The sequence below is a fragment of the Eumetopias jubatus genome, unplaced genomic scaffold (genome assembly GCF_037043125.1).
Source record: "Eumetopias jubatus isolate StellerSeaLion01/CBP00866 unplaced genomic scaffold, mEumJub1_p1.0 scaffold_10, whole genome shotgun sequence".
Lineage (NCBI taxonomy): Eukaryota > Metazoa > Chordata > Mammalia > Carnivora > Otariidae > Eumetopias > Eumetopias jubatus.
This window is the reverse complement of record NW_028274816.1, coordinates 39,093,280-39,107,072: the sequence shown is the minus strand read 5'-3', so window position 1 is coordinate 39,107,072 and position 13,793 is coordinate 39,093,280. Positions and strand designations below refer to the sequence as shown.

Below are 13,793 nucleotides of genomic sequence, written 5' to 3'. Positions count from 1 at the left end.
GGAGGAGGAAGTGGGCCGGGCCTGGGCCCGGAGGCGGTCTGGCTGGGCCTGCAGGGGACCCCGCCAGGGAGGGAGGCCGGGGGCCGACAGGCACCCCCCACGCTCGGTCCCGGCTCTCAAGGACAGCGGGGCGGCGACGGCCCCAGCGGGGTACCCGCCTGCCCGGCGGGGCGAGGCTTTCCGGAGGCGGGGCTGCCGCTGGGGGCGGGGCTGCCGCTGGGGGCGGGGCCGGTCGCTGGGGGCGGGGGGGGCGGGGCGGGGCGGGGCGGGGCGGGCGGCGGTACCGCGGGACGCAGTGTCGCAGGGATCCCGCCGAGCCGTGGTCGCCTCCGCCACCATGGGGCAGATCGAGTGGGCCATGTGGGCCAACGAGCAGGCACTGGCCTCCGGCCTGAGTGAGTGCGCGCCGAGACCTCGGGCTGCGGGCCGGGCCGGCGGGGGCGCCGAGACCTCGGGCTGCGGGCCGGGAAGTGGGGACTGAAGGCGGGGCTGAGGACCTGCAGCTGCGGGGCGGGCTCGAGGTGGGGGTGGGCTGCGGCCAGCCGAGCAGTCAGGGACCTTATCCTGCAGAGGGGGTTCGGAGACCAATCCCCCGGCTCCTGCCAACCCCCCAGCTGTCCCCTCTACGCTCCCCCACCCCCGCCCGGACCTCTCCACCGAGAGAGGAAGTTGCAGCCAGAGAAGAGGCGTTTCGGCCTTGGTGGTTTCCGGGGGAGTCACTGCCCACCGGAGTTGGGTGCAACCAGCAAGTGGACGCCCGGGGCGGTGAGGGGTGGGGGCCTGCTGCCCGGGAGTGGGGGGGCTTTGCCCAGCGGTGGGGAGGGGCTCCCTCTCTTCCTGGGCCCGGGGTGGCAGGCGCTCTCCATGTGGGGCCCAGCCCTCAGTTGCACAGAAGGGCATCTGGGATTTCATAAGGTGGCTGGAAACACTCAGAGTGACCCGCGTTCAGCTCTGCTCCCAAAGAGACTGCTTCTGGGGAAGGGTGGCAGCGCCCCCAGTCACCCTGCCACGCGTGCTCAAGAGCTCCGGTTAGGGAGCAGTGGGGTGTGTACCCCAGCTCAGTACTCACAAGCAGGAACCTCTCGGGACTGGGTGGGGTAAAAGCGGGCCCAGAGTCAAGAGGGGGCCCAGAGCCTCTGCCTGGCCCCCCTCCAGGGACCTGCCACTCCCAGGAAGGGCCTGTGCCCAGTGGGGAATGTGCAGACAGCCCAGCACCATTCGCCTGGGATCCCCCCGCCCCGAGGCCTCCTGCCACCTGGGGAGGGAAGGTAGACAAAGTCTCCCCAGCCCCCACTGTTGGATCACAGTTTAGAATATGGGGTCTAGCGGTGTGTTGTATGTCCAGGCAGGTCACCCTTGCTTTGGGCATCTCGAGTGGCCAAGAACCAGTGGGTTGGTCACACGGTGCTCCTCATTGTCCCCAGGCTGTCCACTGCAGACCAGCCTCCCAGGAAGTAGAGGGTTCTGGGCCCCGGAACCCCATTCTTTGATGGTCCACTGCGTGCAGGCCAGCCGTCCTGGCCTTGGCTACAGCCTGTGGTGCCTTGGGACCCACACTTCTCTCACGTCCGCTGCGCAGACGGTGAAGTCGGGGCCTGGGCTTAGCCCTCTCCATCATCAAATCAAATAAGACTGTTTGTTAGAAGGTCCCCCAGAGCCCTGCTCTGGTTCCTCCCTTGCTGACTTTTCTCCTGGGTATAAACTGCAGCCTCCAGGGATGGCTCAGGCCTGGTGAGACCTTAGCCACAGTCACACTCCACAGACTTTTCTATTGTGGGAAACCCCATCTGACCCGATCTTGGCACCTGCTGCTGAAAGCCTTCCTGGGGTTTTCCTGTACACACACCAAAAGCCAGATTCTGGCTGCTCTGGGCCCTGAGCCTCCAGCTCCCTGCCTTGCCGGGACTCATGCACAGGCTTCCTTTCTGTGCCCGGATTTCCTGAGCAGACCGCAGGGCCTTTGCTGAGCTGAAGCCTCTGTGGCTGGCTGACTTCTCCATTTGTTTCTCAGCTCAAGATGCCACCTGCTTGGAGGTGTCTTTCCAGAGCACCAGGTGGAGAGTAGCCCCAGACATTCAGTTACCTTCCCCCTCTTCTAGTTTTTTTTTTTTTAAGATTTTATTTATTTATTTGACAGAGATAGAGAGAGAGCACAAGTAGGCAGAATGGCAGGCAGAGGGAGAGGGAGAAGCAGGCTCTCTGCTGAGCGGGGAGCCGGACGTGGGGCTCGAGCCCAGGACCCCAGGATCATGACCCGAGCCGAAGGCAGCCACTTAACCGACTGAGCCACCCAGGCGCCCCCCCTTCTAGTTCTGATGTTTATTTCTGCTCCGCCTAACGAGACCACGAGCCCCACGATAGCCGAGGCCTCATCTTTCCGTGGCGCTGCTGCATCCTGCATGTGGTAGGACTCTCAGCGTTTGGTGGGCAGTGGAGCACTCCTCCCGCCTTCCTGGTGAGTCAGTGGTGTCTGCCCCCCTCCTGCTGAGGGTAGGCGGCAACACTGCAGCTCGGGATGCGGAAATCATGCACCAAACACAAGTGAGCTGGCTGAATGCAGAACACCGCCCTTCCCTCTTCTAGTTCCCCCAGATGCTGACCAGCCAACAAAAAAAGTTAATATGTACCAGAGCTCAGCACCACCGGTAGGAAATCTGCTAGCCGAAAAGCAGAGTGAGGTTTCAAGGTGGTGTATCTGGGCTGAAGGAAGGGGCTCAGGCTCTTACCTGGTGGGATGTGGGGGCCTCTGTGTGGGAACAGGCGAAGCTGGGCCGCATGGCTGGACCGGGCTGGGGAGGGCCACCTGCACAAGAAACAGAGTAGGAAATGGTCCCCTCCAAGGACGCTTGGGACCCGCAGCCAGGGCTGGATTGAAGAAGTCCGGGACAAGGCAAAACCATGGGAACTCAGGCCCGTGCTGTGTGTGGGGAAGGGCCTAACGTCCCCTACCCTGCGCCAGACCAAGAGATTCCCATGCACTGGGCCCAGGCCTGGAGAAACCCCAAAGCCCCCAGCAGAGGCAAACGTGAAAATTGTCTGCAAGGCCGTTTGCTCCCTGGGGCCGCAGGAAGCCGGACCCTGCCAACTGTCTGCTCCCCCCCAACTCCCCGCCCCAGCCGCCCCGAGGAAGCACGCCGCCTGGGGTGGACCTGCTCACACCATGACAGAGCTGGAGCGGCCGAGCCGTCTGGAAGACCTGAGAACGTGAGCACACATCGATGCCTACCAGTATGTTCCAAACTGCTCCAGGAGCGAAAGGAGCAGAGAATTATACAGCAAAACAGGACAGTGCAAAAAGTGAACTAATGCAGCACGTCAAGGAAGAAAAGTCATTAAAGGTTAATGGATGAATTGAACATGCTATAAAGACGAGAGGATTCATGGGAGACGGGGCTCGGAACCTCACAGCGCGCAGCCCAGACACAGAGGTGCGGTTATTAAAGAGAAGCTGAGCCCTGTGCAGGGGAGGGGGCACCCTGTGGGCCGGAGTGGAGGGGAGAAACCTGCCCCGTGGACGGTGCGGGGCAGGGGAGACCCTCCCCGAGGGCAGCAGCGGGTGCAGAGGTGAGAGTCAGGGCTCTGTCGGGTGAGTGCCGGGAGGCGAGACGAAAGGGTAATGGGTGAGCGTTTTCCAGAGATGGAGAAATCTCAGACTGAGAGAAAGCAGAGTCCTTTACCGAATAAAGGAAAACAAATCCCTTTTTGGACACACAGTAATGAGATTAGAGACCATTAAAGAAAATCTTAAAATTTGCCAGAGGGGAAAAGTGGCTTGGCATCTGACTGCAGATTTCTCTAGAGTAGCTGCCAGAAGGCAAGGGAACGAAATCTTAGGTGCAGAGAGGAAGGGTGGGGTCAGGACCCAGGCCGACTCCTCTGGCGGGCTGCTGCCAGGCCTGCCCCGGGGGACCCCCGAAGGATGCCCATCAGCCGGGGGGCGCCGAGTCCAGCAGACGGGACTGGCCACGAGGCGGAGGAGGGGGCCTTCGGGAATAAGCACCGATGGTAAATAACTAATCAGTCATGGCGCCCGCGGCTTGGGGCCGAGGCTGAGGCGAAGCTGAAGTCCGCACGTGATCCAGGAAGAGAAAGTTGAGAACTTAGAGCTTGAGCCCCAAAGACGGGAGAGCAGGTCAGCGGTTGATAACTAAAGCAGAACACCGCATGGGCGGCATGCATGAGCCGAGGCGGGGCACGAGGGTGCGGGGGGCTCGCGGGCTGAGGGGAGTCTTGACGTGGGTGAAGAGCATGTGGGGGAGCACCTCCCAAAGTCACCGAGCTCACGTAATTGTAGCTGGAGAAATTGCTGGAAGTTCTGGGGATGCTCGCTCGGGGGTGTGCCTGGACTTAGGACCTTAGACTTTTAGATGTCTACAATGGAACATTTCATGTTACAGATATTTTACCGCAATAAAAAAAAGTTGTAACAAAATAATTTCTGGGGAGAAAAGATCAGATGAGGCAGCACCCCGCAGGCTCGAAACAGCTGACATCCGGAAGGGCCTGGGGTATCGGTACGTGACAGCTGGGGTCCAGGTGAGACCGTCGGACAAACGGGAGCACCGTGCGGCCGGGAGAGAGCCTCTGTCCACAGAAACACGGACGAATGATAATGTCATCTCGAAACACGGGACGCAAACGCTCCAAATGGCCAGGCGTCCGCAGAGACCTGCAGAGAGCGGGCCGCCAGGGTGAAGACCAGCCCCACCTGCCCTCCCCGGGCTCCGAGGCAGCTGCTGGGACGCAGACCCGGCTCCGCCCGCGCGCGAGCCGCTCCTTCAGCGCCTTGCCCGGCTCGCTGCCCAGCGCACGTGCTGCTTCCTAGGGCTCCCCCCCGCCTGTGTCCCCTGCACAGGCAAGCGTGTTGTCCCACTGCGGAGCATCTGTGGCCGACTGCTGGCCTCCCCAAGCGGGGGTGGAGCACACGGAGAGGGCTGGGTGGGGGCGCATCCCCCGGGGGGTGGGGGCCTCCTGCTAACCTGCTTCCCCTCTGTCCACAGTCCTCATCATGGGGGGCATCGTGGCCACTGCCGGCCAGTTCACCAAGTGGTACTTTGGCGTGTACTCCATGTATCCTGCCAGGGTAGACCCTGGGACGGGGCGGGGGGGGGGGCGGGGAGTGCTGCTCCGCCCAGGGTGGGGACGCGGCTGCCCCTGGACCCACGGCACAGTTTCCCGGGGCCCGTTAGACCCCCTGCAGCCGTGCGGAAGGCAGGATAGGGCTCAGTCGCAGTTTGGGAAGCCAAGGCTGGGAGCAGGGGAGCGACTGGCCCTGAGGCAGGCCCTGAGGCCTCGGGAATTCTGGGGGTGCCCTCTGTGCCCCCCTTCTATCAGCTGTCCCCCTGGGCAGGCCTGGGATCTGTCCGGGAGTGGGCTGAACCCCTGTGGCCCAGCTGTGACAGGCCAGAGGGCAGGAGAGTGGCCAGACCTGTTGGAACCTGTTTCCCAGCTGTCTGACCTCCAGGACGCAGCTGCACCCCTCTGTTTTCTCGTCAGCAAAGGGGGCTCACCCTGGCCTCCAGGCTGAGCCCGGCTGTTCCTTAACGGCACGTTCAGTGGCGCAGGCGTGTTCGTCTGCCTGCTGGAGTACCCCCGGGGGAAGAGGAGAAAGGGATCCACCATGGAGAGATGGTGAGTTCCCCCACCTCTGCCTGGGGGCCGAGGACACTCCTTCTGACGCCGCAGACGCCCTCCTGGGCAAACAGGCCAGAGCCCGCCCAGCCGCCATGGCCCTTCGGTCTCTGGGAGCGAAGAAGCCCGGGTGCTCTGCGGGGGGTTCGGGTGGGGGCTGCTGAGTAGTATACAGTCTGTCTTCTCTCTCCCTCTGCCTAGTGGACAGAAGTATATGACCAAAGTGCTGAAGCTGTTCGGGCCTCTCACCAGGAACTACTACATCCGGGCCTTCCTGCACCTTGGGTGAGCCCCCCTGCTCCCCCCGCGGCCCGCTGAGGACCAGGACAGCCTGGGCATAAACCCTCCCCACCGCCTGGATCAAGTCAGCCCCATCCCCGCGCAGATATGCTTCCAGATGTCCCCTCGTGCTGCGTTATGGCTCCCGGCAACGCTGGGAGCCGAATCAGGAGTAGTCGGGGAGGGGCCGGGGTGATGAGGCTCACCCGGGCGGCCCTGCTCCCGGCCGGGGCACACGCCTGCCGGTTCCTGCCAGGCAGGCCGCAACGCCCATGGGCCTCGGCGGCCGTGCGAGCTTCCTCCTGGCGCGGTGGGTGGGGGCCAAGCGCCAGCACCCCAAGAGTCGTTAAGGTTCAAATAAAAGCAAAGAGGACAGCTCCAAGGGCCCGAGTATGGAAGCCCAACCTTTCGCAGGACTGGGCGTGTCCTCCAGCCGGGGTCCCGGGGCCGCAGACCCCTCCTGACCGCCCTGCCCCCCTCCCCAGGCTGTCAGTACCTGCTGGCTTCCTGCTTGCCACCATCCTGGGGACAGCCTGCCTGGCCATCGCGAGCAGCATCTATCTGCTGGTGAGTGGTACCCTCGGTGACTAGCCCCGAGGGCTCTTGCCACCTCCGTCTCCAAAGCCAGCTCTGCAGCCTTTGTCCTTCGCTCGCGCTGTGATGGGATCGGTGACTCCGTGCACACCATTCGCCGCATGTGTAAAGTGTGCTAACTCCTTTATCTGAGCCTCGCCCTGCTTTGCAGACCAAGCAGTGGGAAGTCAGAGAGGTGACATGGCTGGCCCAGGGTCACACGGCCAGCCGAGGCCCAACCGGTGGGGACCCGTTTGGTATACTTTTATCTAACCCATTCTTGCTAACTCGGGGTGCCGTTGGGAGCACTTCCTGGGGAGCACGTTCACAGTACAGATGCCACGTGAATGTTTTCCAAAGCTGCCCCATTGGGCCTGCCCGGAGTTGGGACACATGCAAAGGTCCCGCGGTAAGGATGCACGTCACCCGGTCTTCACAGAAAGGCCGGCAGACTTGGGGAAGGATGGCAAGGGCGGAAGTCTCGGGCACAGGTTTTGGGCCAGATGCTCGCGCTTCTCTTGCGCTGGATGTTCATCCTTCCATTTGTGCGTGTTCTTAAAGGGGCGGCATGTTGTCTGTGCTCTGAATGCCCACGGGCCCAGCCGTTTCACTCCTTGGGGACCCACCTGCCGGTCCCCCCACGGGAGCCCTTCCTGTCTGTTCGCTCGGCGGCCTCCTGGGTGCGGCCGCGAGGAGCCGGGGGGCGGGGTGCCTCGCCTGCGTCCGGCCCCTGCACCCTCCGTCTGCCCACCTCCCACCTAAGGCTGGCCGGCCTGCTGGCTCCCACTTGCTTCCCTCCGCCTGCGTGTCTGAGCTTTCTCTTAGAACTGCCCATCTTTCGAGGGGGCTTTTGTCTTTTCCTTATTAACTTGAAGGAATCTCGTGTCTGTTTTCACTGTGAACGTTCTGTGAGTGAATTTCAGAGCCTGAATATTTTCTCCGCCTCAGGGAGGTGTCTGTCAGCTTTTGTGTGAGATCCTTCCCTGGGCGCAACAGAAGTTTGTCTGTTTGCCCCCTGGTTGGTGCCTTCTACAGATGCCGCTTTCTGCCCGTAAGCCGCGTCTCTCTGCACCCTCTCGGGTCCACTGTAGAGTTTCTCCTCTTCAGGGTAGATGCACTACTATTTAAGTTAGGAGGTCGGACCACAAATGTTCATTTTATTCTTCTGCTTCATAAGTGACGTGATGTCACACTTTTTTATCAAGGATTGTGGGGTACAGATGAGAAGCACACGTTCCCAAGCCCTCCCAGCCCGCTGAGGGCTCTGCATCCAGCGAGACCCCGTTCTCTTCCCCAGCCTGCTATGGCGGGTGCCCCCAGGGAGGCCCCCTGCCCTCCCTGGCTGCCCCTGTGGGCCACTCCCACCCTGTGGTCTCATGTCCCGTCGCAGCCTTAGTCCCTGGGGCGGGTGGGGGAGATCGGACGGGGGGAGGCCTGGTCTTGGAGCATGCACCTCAAGGGCCTCCAGGTTGCCCTCCCCCCACTGTGGGGTCCTGCCCGGAGAGTGAAGCAGCTGGGTCTGGGGTCCTGGCTGTCACTCCGGAATTAGTGGGTTCAGACGTGGGTCCTGCCTGGTTCCCAGGGGCTGGGGGGTGAGTTGGCCTCTGGGAGGCCCTATCCATCCACAGCCCCTCCATACCCTGCAGGCGGCCGTCCGCGGAGAGCAGTGGGTCCCCATCGAGCCCAAGCCCAAGGAGCGGCCGCAGGTGGGGGCCACCATCAAGCAGCCTCCCAGCAACCCCCCGCCCCGGCCCCCAGCCGAGGCCCGAAAGAAGCCTAGCGAGGAGGAGGCAGCAGGTGCAGCGGGCGTTTCTGGAGGCCCCCAGGAGAACCCGGTCCCGGTGATCGACGAGGTCGTGTGACCCACGTCTCCAGCTGTCCGCCATGTAGCCCCCAAAATAAACCAAAGAGAGCACGCTCCTGACTCTCCGTGTGCACCCCACTCCCAATCCGGGTCCTCCTTCAGCATAAATTCCGGACGGGCCACTTCTCTCGCCCTATTTGCCTCCCCACCTGCCCATACCGAAGGGCCACTGCCAGACCGCCAGGCTCCCACAGCCCAGGACGGACACCACCCGCGCCACGCCGGTCACCGCCGCCGCAGGGATGCCTCTGGCCCGTGGCTTCTGGGCCTCCCGGACCCTCGGTTTGGAAGTGCAGCCCCTCCCCCTCCCCGTGCCCAGCCGGCCGTCATTCCTTCACCAGCAGACGGTGTCGCCGCTGGTTCTGTGGTGTCCGTGGCCCGTGGGGCTCTGCCCTCAGAGCCAGCCACATGGTGGAAACTCAGTCACGTGCTGATGAAAGTGTCCTTCGGACCTCAGATAAAGGTCACTCCTCCCCCCTTCCCAGGCGCTTGTTTGCACACAGTAGGCCTTCATCAGGGGTGGAAATGGCTGGTCAGGTAGGGAGGTGCTGAAAACTGTCCTTAGATGGGCCGGGGAAACTGAGTCTCCAAAGGGGGGATCATTGCCTCGCTGGAAGTGCACAGGCTCTGATCCCGGCCATTCTGCAGGCCGGGTCCAGAGGCTGGGGTGCCGGACAGGCCAGGTGAGTGCTGGTGGGCAGAAGCCCCCAGGGCATCCAGGCAGCGAGATGGAGACTGGCCTTCGGATTGGCCTGGGTGTCTGGTGGGGCTGGAAGGGACACGCAGACACTTGGAGGGGGCTGCGCAGTCACGTCCCCCCGAGCCGACGCCCCCAGCCGTGGGGAAGCAGGGTAGGTCCCCTTGCTGGAGGAGGGCCTGCCCGCATCCTGGCCAGACCGGGAGCCCAGCCATTCTGCGGGTGCCGGGGCCAGGGGTGTCGGCAGGTGAAACCCGCCAGGGCATGCAGGGCACACACGTCTCGCACACTGGCTGCCCTTGGGGTTCACGCACAGACATTTCTGGAAGGACGCAGAAGCTAGGGCCAGCGGCCACCCCTGCAGGACCGGCTGGGTGTCAAGGCCAGGCAGGGGTGAGGGTGAGGAGGGTGCCTTCAGCCACTGCCCTCGGCCGGCCGACGCTGTGCCCTGGGGGCATTTGTCGATTAAACAACACATTTTACACTTAAAATAAATAGGTGTTTTAGAAATACAGGGGTACTTGTTCCTGGGGGGCTGCAGGGAAGAGGAAGCTTGGGGGCCGGGACCAGCCTGAGGCCCGTGAGCGAGTGAGGGCAGCCCGGGGAACCACAGACACGGAGGGGACGTCAGAACACCTTTCGTTTAAGACGTTCTAGAAGAATAAAACGATTCCTTCTATCCCAACTGTCTGTGCAGAAAGGGTAAACCGAGTCTCGAGATGGGTGCCCCCACAGGCCCCAGGGGACACCGCTCTTCCATTGCTTGGTCTCCACCGCCATTCCTCAGCCCCGAGGCCTGCAGCCTCGGTACCTGCCCGGGGACCCCAGGGGGCAAATAAATAACCAATAAATACACATAAATAGGAGGGGCCCTCTTCGGAGAGACCCCGACCGTCCAGTGTGTCCAGCGAAGACAGCCAAGGCCGCTGGTCACTGTGCCGACCTGGGCAGGACGCAGGTGCAGCCGACGGGCACGCGGATGAACTCGGCGTGGAAGGAGAAGGCCCCGGGTGTGGGCACCCGCGAGGCGTCCCGCGAGCAGGGCCGGCGGCGGAACACCAGCAGGCTCTGCAGCAGCGGCACGGAGTTGAGCGCGGCCGTCTCCCGGCCCGTCTTGGCGCTGATGCAGCCCCTGCACAGGCACTGGGCGAAGGCCAGCTTCTGCGGGTAGCGGCTCTCGTCGGTGTCCACGCTGCAGGGACAGACGGGGTGAGGCCCCTGCCCACAGCCCCCTGGCTGCCCCTCGTGCTCAGGGTGCTCCTCGCCCACATGAGCCGAGGCTGCGGGGCCGGTGGCACGGGGCCCCCACTAGTGAGGCTCATCGTGCCCCCCACTGCCCCCCAGAGAGTTCCCCCCCACCCCGACACCGGGCCCAGCCACCCCTGCAGGGGCTCAAGTGTGGACCTCAGAATTGTCCCGGGGAATCCTGGGGATGGAGCCACGCTGCAATCTTGCAGACTGGGGGTGACGGCCCGTCTAGCGGGGGAGGGGAAAGACGCTGAGGCTCAGAGAGGGGAGGGAACGGCCCCACCCCGCAGAGCAGGGACCCCTGTCCCTGGGGAGTCCTGCAGCCCTCACCGGTATCTCCAGGGCGAGATGGAGCGCTGGTGGATGTCGGCTTCCAATACCGCCTCAGGCCGCAGCACCGGGCACTGGGTCCCAGCCGGGGGCTCGTCGTGCCTCCTTCTGCGGCCCCCCGCCTCCAGGCTGGCCACCAGGGCTACAGGCAGAGCCTGCTCCCACTTGGCAGCTCGAGCCAGCAGGTGTGGTGGGGCCTGGCCGAGGGGCAGCTCCTCGGCTGAGTAGCAGCGTGGGGTCCCGTGGGGGTGGGGCCCCCCCCAGAGCGGGGGGCCATGGCGGGCCAGGCTGGCGGGCAGCCAGAGCAGAAGCAAGAGGCCGGGTAGGAGCTGGTGGACAGGCATTGGGTGGTCAGGTCAGGGAGTGCCCAGGGAAGAGGGCACCTCCCTGACCTCCCAGCTTGCCCTATTTCCCGTGGAACGATGGGGTGCGGCCCTCCCTCTACAGCTGGGGAAACTGAGGCCCAGAGGGAAACTTGACCCTCAGCCCAAGCTCCCCAGAGCACCAGAGCTCCTGGGCCCTGGCTCTCTCCTGTCCCCAGATTTGGGGGGCTTCCTGAACCCCGTGCCAACCTCCTCTGCTTGGGAGCCGGCGGCACGGGGCAGGCGGGGGCGTGGGGAGAGGCAGCGGCTCACCAGGCGCATCATCGCAGCAGGGGCGCTGGGCTTGGAGAGACAGGTGCACCTGGCTGCGGGCCTGGAGGCTGTGGACCTGGAGGCTGCGGACCTGGAGGCTGCCCGGCTCCAGGTGCCCTTTATACCTCCAGCCACACCTGGGGAAAATCCGGAGCAGCTTCCTCCTGGGGAAGTGCCCGGCTGCGCTGCTTCCTCCTCCCCTCCCGGTGGGTCCCCGGCCCCTCCTCCCGCCCCGGGGCGGGCCATGCCCACCCCCACTCCTCTGCTCCCCCCCCCCACACACACCCAGAGGGACCCTGTCCCAGGCTGCCGCCTTGCAAACGGAGCCACGGAGCCCAGGGCTTCTTAGGACGGGGAAGTTCCCGCTGCTTGGCGCGATGAGTGGGGCGCTGGGGCAGCTTGCTCGTCCACAGGGCTGCGTGGAACTCCTCCAGGGCTGGTTCCCCAGCTTGTGGACACGCACTTGGTCCCGTTTTTCATCTGAGATAGTCCAGGAGGGGCCCCGTGTCTGCCTGCAGCTGCGCAGGTGGGAGAGAGTCCGGAAGAGGCTCCGGGAGCCGGGGGCCGGCCAGTGTCTTCAGGTTCTGGGCTGGGTTTCTGCGGATTCACTCAACAAATCCTCACCCTAGAAGCCAGAGATGCGGGTGAGAATGCCTTGGAAACTTTAAAGTGCCTGCACCCCAAGAAGCTGTATTTGAGGAGGCCCCTCTCAGGGCTGCAGGGGGGCTGCAGGGGGCTGAGGGGCGACGGTCCAGGCACTTTGGTTGTCCTGAAAGGGACAGTTGGAGGCCATCTGGCGGAGCTCTGGACGCCGCTCCCTGGGTCCCCTGGCCACCCCTAAGACACAGGGCCCTGTGTGTCCCCGGTCTCTCCTATCAGAGGCTAAAGCATCCCCCAGCCGATGAGGGTCGGAGGGCGGGGCAGTGACGGGATACGCACCATTCCCTAAGTCTCCAGGGACACGAAGACCCCCTGGGGGAGCAGGGCTGTCCCAGGTGTGATTCTGGGCAGGGACCTGCCCTCCTGGTCCTTGCAGGTGTCTGCACCTGCAAGTGGGCTGTCCTGTGCCCCTCTCCCTCCTGGGGAGCAGGAGAGGGTTAGGGGATACCCTGTCCCTCGCTGGCCTGGAGGAAATGCTCCTTCCCAACAGATGGATGGATAGATGCGTTGAGTCCCCAGAGCTGCTCCTGCCTACAACGCCCCGGTCCCTGGTCGTCAGCCCTCTGCTTGCATACCTCCTGCAATGGGGAGATCACCACCCCCTGCATTCGTTCGCTAGGGCTGCTATCACTAAGTACTACACACTGAGGACACCACAGTTCTGGAGGCCAGAGTCTGAAATCGAATTGTGGGCAGGCTCCGTTCCTTCTGGGGTCTCCGAGGGAGGACCGTTCCCACCTCTTGCCGCTTCCGGGGGCTGCTGGTGATTCTGAGCCCCCTGGCTTGTGGCCACGCTGCTGCGACCCCTGCCTGTCTTCACGGGGCCTCTGCCCGTGTCTGTCTCCCCTGCTCTGTGTTTCCTAAGGACACTCACCTCATTCAGAACCATCTCAAGATCTTTACCTTAATTACATCTGCCAAGACCCTTCATTTCTTCACAGGGACTGGGGCCAGAGCTTTGATGTATTTTGGGGGGTACACAGTTGAGCCCAGGACCCCCTCTACAGCGCAGATGCTGGAGGTCCAGGAAGCCCCTCCCGAGGCCGGGCTGACCCCCGCCTCCCTGTCTCGGGAGAGTGAGTTCCAGTCTCTCCTGTGTCCCCCCAGGAGGCAGTGTGAGCCCCTTGAGGGCAGGGGCGGCGGTGTGGTGGCACCAAGCTGGTCCACAAACACGCTGCAACGAGGGGAAGAAGGACGAGCCTGGCTCCCCAGGGAGTAAAACGGCGTGACAGGGCCCCAGTTGCGGGGTGCTGGCGGGTGAACCCCAGCCTGGAGGCCGAGGGAGCGAGATGCCCGCTGTGCAGTGGTCTCGCCTTCTTTTTGGGGCGCGGTCTGGCCGCACACGCACACAGGTGTTATTTATGAAACGAAACGGCTGTAAATGGTCACTTCTGCTGTGGCTGCCTGACGGGTCCCTTCCCACGGGGGCGCGGCTGGATGCACTGGGCAAGCACGGCGGCCCCCTGCCCATGCCAGCCCCCCACGGTGCGGGGGGGAGTTTCCGCATTTTCTGTGCCTTTCCACGGGTGGGCACCGCGCTCGGCAGAGTAACCCTGGGACCAGGCTGAGCGCCCATTCTGCTTCACGGCACCACCGCCCCTCGCGGCTCCACGTGGTCCTGACGGCGGTCCCCAGGGGGTTGGGGTCGGGGGAGAACTGGCCCAGCAGACCAGGGGCAGGGCCCGGGGGTCGGGGGTCTCGGCGGGCGGTGCCAAGGCCGGAAGGATGCAGGGCGGGGGCCCAGGCGGCACCTCATTCCTGCGGGCGGCTGAGGCAAGCACAGAAGTCCCGGGTTGGGCAAGACTGGAAAGGCGCTGCCAGAGGAAGGCTGGAGGGAGTCCCGGAGGCGGTGTCCGGGAAGGCCCCGCCCTCAAAC

General features: G+C 63.9%; 2 protein-coding genes across 2 annotated transcripts; one reads left to right on the top strand and one right to left on the bottom strand.

Annotated features, from left to right (window-relative positions):
- The first annotated feature begins 266 nt into the window (after positions 1–266).
- On the top strand, positions 267–8,400 carry CYBA (cytochrome b-245 alpha chain). The gene is made up of 6 exons (XM_028093175.2): positions 267–395; positions 5,001–5,070; positions 5,557–5,631; positions 5,833–5,916; positions 6,396–6,477; positions 8,130–8,400. Exons 1-6 carry the CDS (start codon positions 338–340, stop codon positions 8,343–8,345), a joined length of 585 nt encoding a protein of 194 aa, XP_027948976.1. The 5' UTR covers positions 267–337; the 3' UTR covers positions 8,346–8,400.
- A 1,574-nt stretch (positions 8,401–9,974) lies between these two features.
- IL17C (interleukin 17C) lies at positions 9,975–10,966 on the bottom strand. The gene is made up of 2 exons (XM_028092358.2): positions 10,623–10,966; positions 9,975–10,236 (listed from the first exon to the last, which is right to left on the bottom strand). The coding sequence occupies exons 1-2, from the start codon at positions 10,964–10,966 to the stop codon at positions 9,975–9,977; spliced, it is 606 nt and encodes a 201-aa protein (XP_027948159.1).
- Positions 10,967–13,793: the final 2,827 nt, after the last annotated feature.